The sequence below is a fragment of the Python bivittatus genome, unplaced genomic scaffold (assembly GCF_059951505.1).
Source record: "Python bivittatus isolate LINGU-HERP-01145 unplaced genomic scaffold, Pbiv_v1 ctg000480_np1212, whole genome shotgun sequence".
Lineage (NCBI taxonomy): Eukaryota > Metazoa > Chordata > Lepidosauria > Squamata > Pythonidae > Python > Python bivittatus.
Genome location: NW_028277075.1, coordinates 32,506,689 through 32,520,434, shown reverse-complemented (window position 1 = coordinate 32,520,434; position 13,746 = coordinate 32,506,689). Strand labels below are relative to the sequence as shown.

General features: G+C 40.6%; 1 protein-coding gene and 1 pseudogene across 2 annotated transcripts in view; both read left to right on the top strand.

Annotated features, from left to right (window-relative positions):
• Window positions 1–9,298, top strand: part of DDB2 (damage specific DNA binding protein 2) — an 83,676-nt gene extending 74,378 nt beyond the window's left edge. Inside the window, exons 8-12 of one of the 2 annotated variants that reach the window (XM_088145684.1) lie at window positions 2,403–2,580; window positions 3,083–3,228; window positions 4,382–4,546; window positions 6,671–6,716; window positions 8,457–9,298. In XM_088145684.1, coding sequence (XP_088001810.1) covers window positions 2,403–2,580; window positions 3,083–3,228; window positions 4,382–4,546; window positions 6,671–6,716; window positions 8,457–8,704 — 783 coding nt within the window. In that variant the 3' untranslated portion in view covers window positions 8,705–9,298. The remainder of the gene's footprint in view (window positions 1–2,402; window positions 2,581–3,082; window positions 3,229–4,381; window positions 4,547–6,670; window positions 6,717–8,456) is intronic. The other variant, XM_007431568.3, reaches the window with a different exon arrangement.
• A 759-nt stretch (window positions 9,299–10,057) lies between these two features.
• LOC148214948 (uncharacterized) lies at window positions 10,058–13,134 on the top strand (annotated as a pseudogene).
• The last annotated feature ends 612 nt before the right edge of the window (window positions 13,135–13,746 follow it).

Here is a 13,746-nt window from a genome sequence, read left to right as displayed (position 1 = left end):
TTGATCAAATAAACCAACTTTATATTACTTTCTTTTACTTCTAACAATCTTAATCTTTAGTCTATTCAAGTAACATCGTAGAGGTTGATTTCTTTTCATTTCTTTTTTGCCCCTTCTCACAAGATTCATCCAAGCTTTAACAAACCTCTTTTGTAAATCCAATATAAAAGAATTATTCAGGTCACCCTCTTGGTTTATTATTTGTAATTCCCTTTTCATTTTTAAAGCATCAACCAATTTCTTTTGTATGTCCGATGAAACATCTTTTTCCATGTCATTCTTGTAGCCTGTCATTTGTAGATCCACTTTTGATGTCATCTCTGTCTTGTCAGATAAAACTTGTTCCTCTTCTGCCATTTCTTCTAAAACATCTTTTGGATGCAGTCTATCCATAGAAGCAACCATCACTATTGACATTGTTGATATTAACTTCCGATTCCATTTTTCAAAAATATCCTTCACTGTTTCCAGTGTTGTAATATTTTGCGTCATTCTGTAGCTGTTAATCAGGTTTATACATTCTTCTTTAATTAAACTCTTTAGTTCCCTCTAGTGTCCAAGTTTTGAAATTATTTATCTCTTTTATGTTCAAAACCAGCTTTCACACAAGGATTCTTTATAATTAACTCCAAAATCTTATTTCAAATTTATCTGGACCCTTAATCCATTTATAACTGTCTAAAATCAAAGTTCTGATTAGCTTTTTGCTGTTTATTCAATTTTTTAAAAGTTCTTAAGCTTGTAGTTAAAATTTTCGTTCATTAAGGATTGAAAGAAAACACAGTCACCTGGTGTTTTCAGACTTGTCAATCCAAAGGTTTCTAAGAGCTGAAAAGTAGTTAATAAGCAATTTCCAAATGGATTAGAAAAGGAAGTATGCGAACATATTGTCCTTTTAAAGGCATCAACTGTGGTTTGAACAAGATGGTTATTCCCTTGTCTCCCAGAGCTCTAAACCCACCGGAGACTGCTGTCTTGTGCTCTCCTTGTGAGGAGCAACTATCTGGAGCACTTGTGGGCAATCTCCTGTCCTCTCTTTGTCCAGAGAGGTTCAAAGAGCTGGTCTACTCACCAGCTCTTCGTTCTTTGCTGCTCTGCTCTGCTCTGCTTTTTGCGGAGCCATCTTTAGTCTGCCATTTCTTCCTCTGGAAGTCCCCACCATCAGGAATCTGACACTTGAGGCTTCTTCAGAATGTAAACATACAGAACTAGGCATGCCCTTATTTTTCATTTTTGGTTTGTACAGGTGTTGTATAATCTTCTAGGAATGATATACTATTGTATATAATATAAATGGTATACTATATACATTTGAGAAATAAATAAATAAATACTCAGGGCATAGCCAGAGATTCATGTGACTATAATGTCCTCTCATACTTGAATTGGCAGAAAAGTCTGTTAATATAGATTGCATCGCCTCCACAATCTAGCCTTACTGATCCTCAGCAAAGAGGCTGAGCTATTTGGTACTCGTACACTTTTTAGTGCAGGGCAGTTTCAGGATAGGGTTTGGTGAATTTCATGGTGTCTTTTCCCTTCCCATCCAGCATTTCTGACCAGCAGGAAAAACAACCACCAATTTTTGTATTGTGTGGTGAGGTGGAGTTGTGTAATTCTAAACTCTCCCTTCAGCTTCATCCCTTGCTCCTTCCACGTTCTGGGGGAAATAAAATAAAATAAACACACACAAACCCAACCCATGACATGTTCAGAGACTTTGACAGAGCTACCCCTGCTTTATCCCATTCTCCTGATGTGCCCCACTGAAAGCCAGAATTCTTGGGGGGAGGGGCAAACACACAACTATAGGGTTGTCATCCTCTGGGAAGTTTGATAATCCTATGACAAAAAACAAACAAGTTCCATAAGCTATTATTTGGAATAGAGTTTTGCACAGAGATTGAGAGAACTTCCTCATGCCTCATCTTGATCCCCTCCAGGAGAATAGTAGCCTGATGACAAAGAAAAAAAAAAAAACTGGTTACTCTGGTCTACTCTGCACAAGTCAAGTAGGTAATCTCTTTTGTGGCCCAAGCCAAAATGGCCATAGAGGACCAGATGGAGAGGGGATATGTCTGTAGCAAACTTAAATAGGGCTGGGCAGATTCCTGCCTCTGATTGCATTATCTCCAGCCTCATCACTGAGGCGCTGTAGATTGTTCATACAGTAAGACATATTGGGAGAAGCACCACATCAACAGTGGAACAATTAAAGATGATTTCAGGTTGCCATCACAGCAGGCTAGGAATAAGATGATGATGTCATGAAGGCACATCCCTTAGAAACAGTTGTTAAGACAGTGGGATGTGAAAACGAGCTTTCTCTGACTAATATCCATGGACCAGAATGTCTTGCTCTACAGCAGCAGTGCATTTGCCTTCTTTTATATCCACTGTAGATATGGAATTTGAAGCTGCACAAAAAGAAGGTGACTCATGTGGAGTTTAATTCTCACTGTGATTGGCTCCTGGCTACAGCCTCTGTAGATCAGACAGTCAAAATCTGGGATCTGAGAAATATGAAGGATAAGTCAAGTTGTCTTCATGTACTTCCGCATGATAAAGCTGTCAATGCAGGTAAGAAAGAAAAATAACGGTTCTGTTTTGTAGGTAGCATATCTGCTCCTTCCCATTCTTAGCTTCATGTATATATTTGTCTTTAATATCAGCATCCTGTGATTCTGTTCATCTGGTATCTACAATGCCATTTATTCTCCTTTACATTCACTGTTAACCCTATATAGATTAGAAATTTCAAAGGATTGTTGGATAAAATGAAGTAACAATAAAATTCAGCACTTGATTTTACCTGAATTGATCATTATATTGTATTTTGTTTGTTATTTAGAACAGATCCTCTTGTTGCATTTGTCTGTTTTCATACTCTGAAAAAATTACTAAGGATATTAGTACAGTTGTATTAATGAAATATGTTTTACAGTACTAAGCATATGGAGATGATACTCCATTACTAGAACATTTAGGAAATACTATAATAAGTATAATTTCTTGGAAAATATTTTTTTAACCTGGTATAGCACTATGATTTACAATTTTTTTAATTTTAATTTTTCCGCAGCTTATTTTAGCCCAACAGATGGTGCTAAGCTATTAAGTACAGACCAGCACAATGAAATCCGGGTTTATTCTTCTTCTGATTGGTCCAAACCACAGCATTCAATTTCACATCCTCATCGGCAATTCCAGCATCTCACACCTATCAAGGTGACATGATAGGAATATTAAGTAGGAATCATTTCTGAATGCAGAAAGTTTTTAAAAAGCCATCCTACAATTCCCCTATAGAAATTGGAAGCATGACTGTCAACCAGGGACATCCATCTGGTAATCCAGAAATAGAATATGTATCAGAGTTGCAAAAAAGTGCACTCCAGGTGCTGCAAGCAGCTCATCACCATTCCTTTTGTGGCTTCCAGAGCTCTGTCAGAGTGAGCGGGGCCCAAAATGTGAGTTCTTTTTCACATTAGGGGAATTTTTGAGGTTTTTAAGGAGCAAAATGTGCATCTTGAGCCTTGAAAATGCTTAAGGCAGCTGTTTTATCTCTTAAAACCCCCTCTCTGAATGGACTTAGGTCTTACCTGCTTTTGGTGTGTGCCCTTCAACATGTCATGAAAAGCTGATGGAGTCCTTGAGCCAATAGAATTTGTGTCTATCATCTATGTCATAGATTTTTAATATGTTGTTTTAGTGCAAATGTGTGTAGCGGCATACAACTTTTGTCCCATAATTAAGAAGGAGGCCAGTGTAATGCAAACCAAATAAGGGATAAAGAGTTAATAATAAAATAGTAATTTTATTCACTGTTAATTATTATTATTAATATTATTATTATTGGCCACCTAATGCGAAGAGAGGACTCTTTGGAAAAGACCCTGATGCTGGGAAAGATTGAAGGCAAAAGGAGAAGGGGACGGCAGAGAATGAGATGGTTAGATAACATCACCGAAGCAATGAACATGAAATTGATCAAACTCCAGGAGGCAGTGGAGGACAGGAAGGCCTGGCACGATATGGTTCATGGGTTCACAAAGAATTGGACATGACTTAACGACTGAATAACAACAAAAATTAATATTAGAACAGAGATAAGTGTTTCCAACTAAAGTGCACGCTGGCTTGATGTAGTGTACTACCTACAGTAGGAGTTTATATTCAAGCACCAAGTGTAGTACTAGTAAGAATCAATTACATTTCTATTTTTACAACATGATGTCTTGCAAGATACCAGTTTGATATCATGAGAGGAGTAGAAGCTGAATCTGAGTGCCATTTGAAAAAGCTAATGCTCTTGTAGTTCATTTCTGTGTGATATATATCAAATTTTACCAGTGATTTTGCTTACTCTTCTGTATTGTAGGCAACATGGCATCCTCGTTATGATCTCATTGTGGTTGGTCGTTACCCAGACCCTAAGTTCCCAGGATACACAGCAGATGAGCTGAGAACTGTTGACATATTTGATGGAAACAGTGGAGAGATGGTTTGCCAGCTACATGATCCAAATGCATCAGGCATTATCTCTGTAAGTGTTGAGATCTGGATTACAACTAGCTCCTGTGTCTGCCGCAGCATCTGGGAATCAAAAAAAAAGGAAGAAAGGGAACAAGAATAAATTCCTCACTTTCTAACATGTTATCATTAATGCCTGCTATGCTTCCAATAGAAGAATGTATCTCATGTTGGCTTCCTGCTTGCTTCTCAGCCTATTTTTTAAGATAAAGATGGAAATCTGTAACCTTCTAGGCATTACCGAATTACAGCTTTCAGCCTCCCAAGCCAACATGGCCAGTGGTATGGTATAAGCTTCTCCCAGATCACATCAGCCCATCCCATTAGATCTGGCAGGGAAGGTATGCTATGTGTTCCATCAGCCAGGGACTTGCATTTGGTGGTCCCAGGAGATGGGCCTTCTCTGCCAAGGCTCCCTCCTTGTGGAATATTCTCCCTCCTAAAGTGAGGCTTGCCCCTTCCCTGCTGTTGTTTAGGAGGTCCCTCAAGACCTGGTTGTGCCATCAGGCCTGGGGGTCTTTGGGAACTGGAGACATTCTTAGATGGCTCCACTGTAACTGATATTCTGCTCTCTCCATGGGGTTTGTATATTTTAGAATCTAAATTTTTAAAAATTTGTGATAATGTTTTTATTTTAATAATAATTTTTACTTTAGTATAATGCTTGGTTTTATCCACTTGCTCTTTTATTTAATTGTTGTACGCCGAGTCACTTTGTGTTAGATGGGCGGCTATATAAATGTGACATACGTACATATATACATACGTACATAAATAAGCAAGCAAGCAACATCTAGAGCTCCCAGATTCCCTATTCTTGCTTTAAAGGTTCAGTGGAAAGATATCAGCAACAGTATATTTGGATAGGGAGCTGTTCAGTAACTGCCTTTGCTATGCCTTAAGACCTCCAGATACCTGTATTAGGATGTCCAGTGCCTACTGAAGAAGAATAGGTTCCCTCTACAAGGCTGTGGTTTAGTATTAGATGTTGCTGGGGAAATCACATTTTGGCTAGCTTGGTAGCCAGCCATTATTTGTAGTTTTCATCATTTTGCCTTATCTTAAGTTTTCTGGCTTGGATTAGTGGTGGGTGTATCTGTGATAGCTCAGATTTCATGGGTGTTGAGAAACTTGTGAAAGGAGTGAGACTTTTTGCCTTTCCAAATGCTTCCAAATCTTAGCAAATCGTCAAAGAGGATATCCTTCCCCAGTCCTCAACTGAGTTCTCTGTACTTCAGATGATTTAGGTACGATTGTGGTTTGTCTCCCATCCTTGCCATAAAGTTCTTGGATTTCTCCACTATGTATGGGGATCTCAAAGAAAAAAAGTCATTTTATGTGCTAGGTTCAGCATGTTTCATCAAGAAATGGTAATTGTGGCTGATCTGTACTTTTTTAGATGACACTTCTGTTTCTTCCTTATTTTTTCATGCTGTTTAAACTGTCTTGTTCATAGCTGCTGATCTTGCCATATTCAGAACTGTCCAGCAGATCCAGGCATTGCAATGAATGCTTGTATTCAAACTACTGTAATGCACCAGTTTCCCCCCTTTCCTTTAAACTGTGTCTGGACATTTTCTGAGACAGAGAAACTATCTCTGTAGATAATTGTCATGTCACTTTCATGTCACTTAATTTTGTGTGTGGGTGTAGGGAAAGACTTCCAGAAGAGAGCAAGACAGGTGCTTGTTTCCATGAGATTTAGATTCAAAACAGAGCCTGGATACCTTTAGTGTTGTGCATCTAATTGTGTTCTGGGAGTGGTTTCTAGGTTAAGACTTCATCTCAGTTCTTGGGGTGGAAGAATTGTTTCAGTTTGTATTGCCAGAGATTTATGTTTTCAAACTAGTTTTCAGAAATATAACGAACTAGGATTCTCTGTGAGTTTCTCGAATGAACTTTGAGGATAAGGACTTCCTTTATCTCTGACACCAGCCAGGGTGCTGAAACAGATAGAATAGCCGGGGAACAGTGCAGGAGGAAGGTCTTGCTATTCAGTGCTTTGCTGACTTGTGCAGAACTTTTCCACAATCATTGCTGGGCTTTTCTGTACTTTTCAGAATGTTCTGGTTTCTGTTTTGCTTGATAAGTAGACAGCTGACAAGCTTACAATGCATTATTGTGTGTACATTTGCAGCTCAATAAGTTTAACCCTATGGGAGACACCTTGGCTTCAGGAATGGGTAAGTAAGCGGTTTAATCTTTCATATCTAGTAGTGGCTTGGCATTCTTCTCAGGTCAAGAGCCTTTGAATTCAAAAACTTGCTAAGTATGGACTTAACATTCTGGCTGTAGTTGTAACTGTACCATATGTTTAATTATTTTTAAGTATTTTTACTTCATAGCAAGCAATAACTGAAAATAATAAAGGATTAATACTTTAAGAGTAATAATAGGGTGTGCTCAAAATGGGAAATGTGTTGAACCTGCAACAAAATATTCCATTCTGGAAGTTCTGTTAGCCTGTTTTGGATTGGCTGCAAATTGACAGGAACAAAACCTAGGAATGTTTTGGATGTTCTGGGTTTCAGCTGAAATAAAGTCTGGAGGGATTCCGAAGCAATTGTATGAGGCAAGTAAGGCAAGGCTTGATGTTGCTCAGTCTCTCTCCTCCTCCACATAACCTGCGTGCGGGCCTGCCCACCCCTGATCTTACAAGCATCTTTTCTCAGCAGCTGCTGCTGATATCTATACATGTTATTGGCCTTTATTCACTCTTCTCCACCAAATCACTTTGTCCAGAACAACTGCATTTTGGGCCATATTTTGAACAACCCAGCCGTATTTCATTCCATATATAAAACACCTGAAACACACTTTGGGCATTGACCACCCAAAACCAGCTGTTCCATCCATAGATTGGTTTATGCGTGGAAATGTTTTAAGCATCCCTAATTAGTAACTTTAATTGTATATTGACATATAGCATGCAAAAGAGTTGGTGAAGGACTGGTTAAACAGCCTAAGGGTGAAGTGTGAGATTGTTTCCTTACTTTACCTCCCATAGTTGTTTCAGCCATTCGAAAATGGCAGCAGATAATGTATAAGAGGAGAAAAGGGTTTAGCGCTTCTTTCAGATGGAGATTCTCTTGCTTTACTTATATCATTAAAAATTTAATTAGTAAGAAAATGGGGCAGATGTTCAAAGGCACTGTGTTTCACTGTCATGAATCAATGGGGCTTTGATATATTTTTTTTCTTTAATTGGTCTACTGGTAGCACCTGGCTGATCTTGAAAAACTAAGCAGACTTGGTTAGTACTTGGAAAGGAATCCATCAGAAAATCACATGGCTGTAGACTGGCCTGGGAAGTTTTTTAAAAAAATCCCAGAATGTGTCAGTGATAAACCGTTTTCGTATTACCAAAAAACTTGGACATATCTATCTAGTTACCAGGAGTCATTTATCTGTGAAAGGGAGAACTGTTGACCTTTCAAATAATAATGTTTTTAAGAAGGAAGGAGAAAATAAATAAAAATTGAAGCATTTTTTTCTTGAAACTAGATTTCCAGTTTAACTACTTTGGGTTAATTTTTTTTTACAGAAACAGGAATCTTCTGCTGGTTCCCATAATTGATCCCATAAAATCAATGTGCCCTTTCTCACAAGGAAATTAGCAACATAAGTATATTTATTTTTAAAATAAGACAATAAAAGTGAAGCAAACAGAAAAAAGTGGGATAGAATTTACATCTTCATCACTTAAAAGCACTGCTCTTTGTTGTGTTGGGCAATATAAATTATTCATGATCTCCAATTATTACCTAATTGTTGGAATTGTATTCCTCTAATATCTCTTTTCAGACTTGGCATCAAACACCAATTTTAAAAACTAAGCCATGTCTGATCTCTTGGCATAAATTTTATGTGGTTTATACACTATCTAAGGCTGAATTCCAAAGACTGTGATTCTGTTTTGACAGGCTTTAATATTCTGATATGGAACCGAGAAGTGTTGGTAACTAAGAAGCAGGAAGATCTCATGCAAGCTATGAAAGAGCAGGGAATTGGGCTCAAGAACTTACCCCAGCAAAGAGGACAGAGGCAAAGGCAATCAAACACAGGAACAAACAAATTCAAAACTAAACTGCTCAGTCTTGAACTAGAGGACACTAAACAAAGGGTAAAGAACACACAGTGTAAGAGAAGAAAGGACCTGGAGGACTCGTGAGTCAACTTTATGTCATTAGTGTTGGCTTAGAGCAAAGTTGGTGCTGCTGGCATAGTATGCAACATTGGCTTCAGAAGAAGGAAGCCCTTTACAGTAGACCATCTTCTCTGATATGGAAATTACATTGCAGAAATGAGGTATCCATTATTACAGGCAACAAATAGGTTATATATATATATATATATATATACATGTACTTAACTGAGCTGAAAAGAACATCTTATTGTTTGTGTCTGCTGGTTTTTAATTGTCTAAGTCAAAGTACAGTGCACAATGGTATGCTGACAATTCAGATTACAGTATATTTTCAGAACTGGTTCTTTTCCTTTTATAATATATTGAGACAACCTATGTTTGTCCTACCCTCACTCAAAATAAGAACATTTTTGTTTTAAGGAGGAACATACTTTTCCACAATTTCTTTCTGTTTTCAGGCAGCTCTTTAATGCACAGGTATTTGCATTTGCTGAGATTGTAAAACTGCCTAGAGCTTAAATAAAGATATATAGAGGTACAAAGAAGCTGTTTGAGGCCAAGGCAACTGGCTATAGGTACCTTACATTGCAGCAGTTGTTACTGTGATTTACTTATTGCATTCTTTTGTTCAAAATAATAAGATGTTTAATAAAATTTTGTATGCAGTAATTCTTTTGTTATACCAGAGAAGCTAAGATGCTTCTTGAAAAGGCAAAATAGATGGGACATAAGCCTGTTCAAAAAATAGATCTAAGAAGCTTAATGAAAAAAAATGATCTGATTAGAATGAATGATCAGACTTTTATTTTGGGGAGCCTGGCCCTTTAGAGTGATTTTTCCTGCCTTTAGAGATCTATAGAATGGAAGGGAAAAAATATTCTGGATATTTGAAATTGGTGGTTAATGGTGATTATTAGTGATTATTAATGGTAATTCATTAGTGTCCTGAAATCCAAGTATAACAATAGGATAGACAAACATGGGAGGGAGGTTTTTGAATCTCTGAATTGGTTGGTTATACTGCAGCAATCTAGTGAGAGGAGACTAGCTGGAGGTATTGCAAGACTGATATTGGAATGAGTAAAGTGGGTTCTTAACTGTTCAGAGGTGCTGAGTGCTAGGCAGAAGTGTCTCTGATATTAAGAATCCCTGGTTGGGTGGTAGCTGGATTGTGTGTATGAGTAAGGAGGACAGCTGTCTGGGGCATGGACCTATATAGATGAGGGCAGGTTTCAAAATTTCACTATTGACAGATAGTGGGAGATACGACAGGAGACAAGAAGCGGGCCGCTCACGGGGATCAGACCACAGGTATATTGTTCCTGTGGCTCCTTCTGGCTTCCTGAACTCACTCCCAGGCTCTGTCTGGCAGACTTTCAAGGCCCTAGGTTGTCAGCTGCTGCTGCTGAATGCCAGATCAGTATGTAATAAAGCCATCTTAATTCACAACTTAATTGTCAATGAAAAGTTGATCTGGCATGTATTACTGAGACTTGGCTGGGACAGGAGGGGGGTTCCCTTCTCTAAGATGTTCCCAGTTGGTTTCTGGATGTAGCACCAGCCAAGACCCCAGGGTAGGGGAGATGGGGTGGTAGTGGTCATCTGAGAAGCTTGGGAAGCATCCATGGGCCTTGCTCCTCAGATTATTGGGTGTGAGACATTATTTATCAAGTTGGGCATTAATAGGGATCAGTTGGGACTGTTGCTAGTGTACCAGCCTCCATGCTGCATAGCAACCTCCCTGCCTGAGCTTCTCAACTTCGTGGCTGAGCTAGCGGTGAGGTTCCCCAGGCTTATAGTCTTGGGGGACTTTAATCTGCCTTCCCTGGGTGTGGGGTCAGAGATGGCTCGGGAGTTCATGGCTACTATGGCAGCCATGGGCCTGTCCTAGGTCATCAAAGGCCCAACACATAACAGCGGTAATACACTTGACCTGTTTTTTCTGTCGGAGCAATGGCATGGTGCTCTGAAACTGGAGGAGATATTAGTTTCTCCCCTGCCATGGTCAGATCACTCCCTGGTGAGCTTCCAATTCTCTGATGCCACCCCTCTCCGCAGGGAGGTTGGGCCTATTCAAACGGCCCACCAGGTGACTAATGGACCCAGTTGGGTTCCAGAGGGAGCTTGGGGTTGTTCCAGAAAGTCGTCTACTTGGTTCAACCAAAGCACTGGTAGCTGCTTGGAATGATAAAGTAGCTTTGGATCGGATTGTGCCTGAGCATCCTCTCTGCACCCATGGCTCTTGCAGTTCTACATGGTATATGGAAGAAGTGATGGAGCTAAAAAGAGCTAAGAAACACCTAGAGCACTGCTGGCGGAAGACAAGGAAGATGACTGAACACAAGCTGGAACCGCTGTTAGGGCCTACCTCGTGGCGGTAAGGGCGGCGAATTGTAATTATTTCTCTGCCTTTATTGCGTCTGCAGATAGTCGCCCAGTGACCTATTCCGGATGAATAATACTGAAGTTCACCTATGAGATCATTATGAAGAATATGTTGGACATCTGCTGGATAAAATCACTTGCATTCACTCTATACTGGAACCCAGCCTTGGGGCAGATCAGGTGGAGGTTATGGGGGCTTTGTCTGGTTCGTTATCTGGGGGCAGTTTGAGTCCATTGAGCCTGAGGATGTGCATAGGGTCCTTACAGCTGCTACCTTGGCCACTTGTAAGATCTGTGCTCCTCCTGGCTTGTTAAAGCTGCACGGTAGGGGATGCATGGTTGGGTATGGGTTATGGTCAATTCATTATTAAAGGAGGGACTGGTTCCACCAGCTCTTGAGGAGGTGGTGTTGCGCCCCCTCAAGGGGCCTTCGCTCAACACAACTGATCTGGACAACTTTTCATCCAATTTCCAACCTCCCCTTTCTAAGGGAAGGTGGTGGAGAGAGTGGTAGCGTGGCAGTCGCACAGGACTCTAGATGAAGCGGATTACCTGGGCCCCTTTCGGTCAGGGTTCAAGCCAGGATTTGGAACGGAAATGCCATTGATCGCACTCTTGGGTGACCTCTGGCAGGAACAGGATGGGGGTAGTGCATTCATCTTTGCTCTTCTTGACCTCTCAGCAGCATTCAATACCATCGATCATAGTATCCTTCTGAATGGGTTCGGGAGTTGGAAATAGGCAGCACTGTGCTGTCCTGGTTTTCCTCTTTCTTCCGGGGTCAATTTCAGTCAGTGTTGATAGGGAGAGATCCAGCCCATGGCCCTTGTGTGGAGTACCTCGGGGCTCCATACTCTCTCCTCTCATAACATATAATTATATAAACATCTACACGAAGCCACTGGGTAAGGTGATCTGATGGTTTGGGTTGAGGTACCATCAATATGCAGATGATACCCAGTTATATATCTCCACCCCAGGCCCATTGAGTGATGCCATGGATGTCCTATCCCAGTTTCTGGAGGCCATAGAGACCTGGATGGAGTGCAATGGGCTCCGACTTGATCCAAGCAAGACCAAGTGGCTCTGAGTATTTGGTCCTCCTAAGGACAAGGTTTTTCCATCTTTGGTATTGGATAGGGTAGCACTGACAGACATATCCGGTGTGCAATCGGGGGGTCCTCTTGGACTTGCAGTTCCTGCTTGAGGAGCAGATGGCAGCTGTGGCTAAGAGGGCCTTTGCACACCAAGTTGTGTGCCAGTTGCACCCATTCCTGGACTGGGAGGCTCTCACAGTCACTCATGCCCTTGTTACCTCCTGTTTGGATTACTGCAATGCACTCTACATGGGGCTGCCCTTGAAGAGCATTTGGAAGCTTCAGCTGGTGCAAAATGCAGCTGCATGGGTAATAAATGGTGCTGGATATACGGCACATGTAACACCACTACTATGGGAGCTGTGTTGGTTACTGGTGTGTTTCTGGGTGCAGTTCAAGGTGCTGGCTGTCACCTTTAAAGCCCTGCATGGCTTGGGACCCAATTACCTAAGGGACCATCTTCTCCCAATACAGTAATACCTCGGTTCACGAACACTTCTGTTCATGAACAATTCGGTTCGCGAACAGCAGTGTTTGCACATTTTTGCTTCTGTTCGTGAACTCCACATCGGGTGACAAACATGATCTGTGGCCATCTTCCCTGCTCTGACACGTGGTCGTGACTTCCTCTAGATGAGATTGCGGTCGCAGACAGACACTTGCTGTGAAGCTTTTTGGTGTCGCCTCAAGCAAGCACCTTGAATTGCACCCAGAAACACACAGTAGCCCCTGCCCTTTGGAACGTTCTTCCTTTGGCGCTCAGGATGGCCCCAATTCTGCTAGCTTTTCATGAGGTGTTAAAAACCTGGCTGTGTGTCCGAGCCTGGGGTCCCAAAAGGGTTAAGGGCCCCATTACCTGGTTGCACTGTTGATTTTTATGTAATTTTTATGATAATTCTTGGCTGCCTATATGTATAATTTGTAATGGCTTTAATGGTTTTAATTCTTGAGGTTATTCACCACACAGAGTCACTTGGATTGAGATGGGTGGCTATAGAAATTGTATAAATAAATAAATAAAAGTTGAGAACTTTCAACTTAGTGCTCGGTTGATATCTTGCTCCACTCATCCTACCTCTTCCCTTCATCCTTTTTAAAACTTGATCCTGCTTTCTTTAAAGAAGGATTTCAAGATATGAATTCCACACCATATATAAATGTATAGGGATAGAGAGCTCTATCCCTATACATCAGTATAATTGAATCATATAATTGGAAGTGACCATAAAGATCATCTAATGCCACCCCTTACTCACTGCAGGATCCACTAGAGCATCTGTAAGAGTTTACCATTAGCCTCAGAAAACTCACCATATCATGTGGCGGTCTGTTCCGCTGGCTGATAGCACATACAGTCAGGAAGTTCTTGATGTCTAGTCTGACCCTCCATCCTTGTAGTTTTAACCTACTGTTCTGGTCCTGCCTCTAGGGCAATAGAAAATAAAACCACTCCCTTTAATACCTAAAAAATCTAGACAGAGATTGGATTATTTATTGGGAAGATGTTCCCATGTCAGATTCCCTAACTATAATTAGCCTTAACTTTGATGCAAAAAGTTGTTATGGTGCAATGGATTGTATATC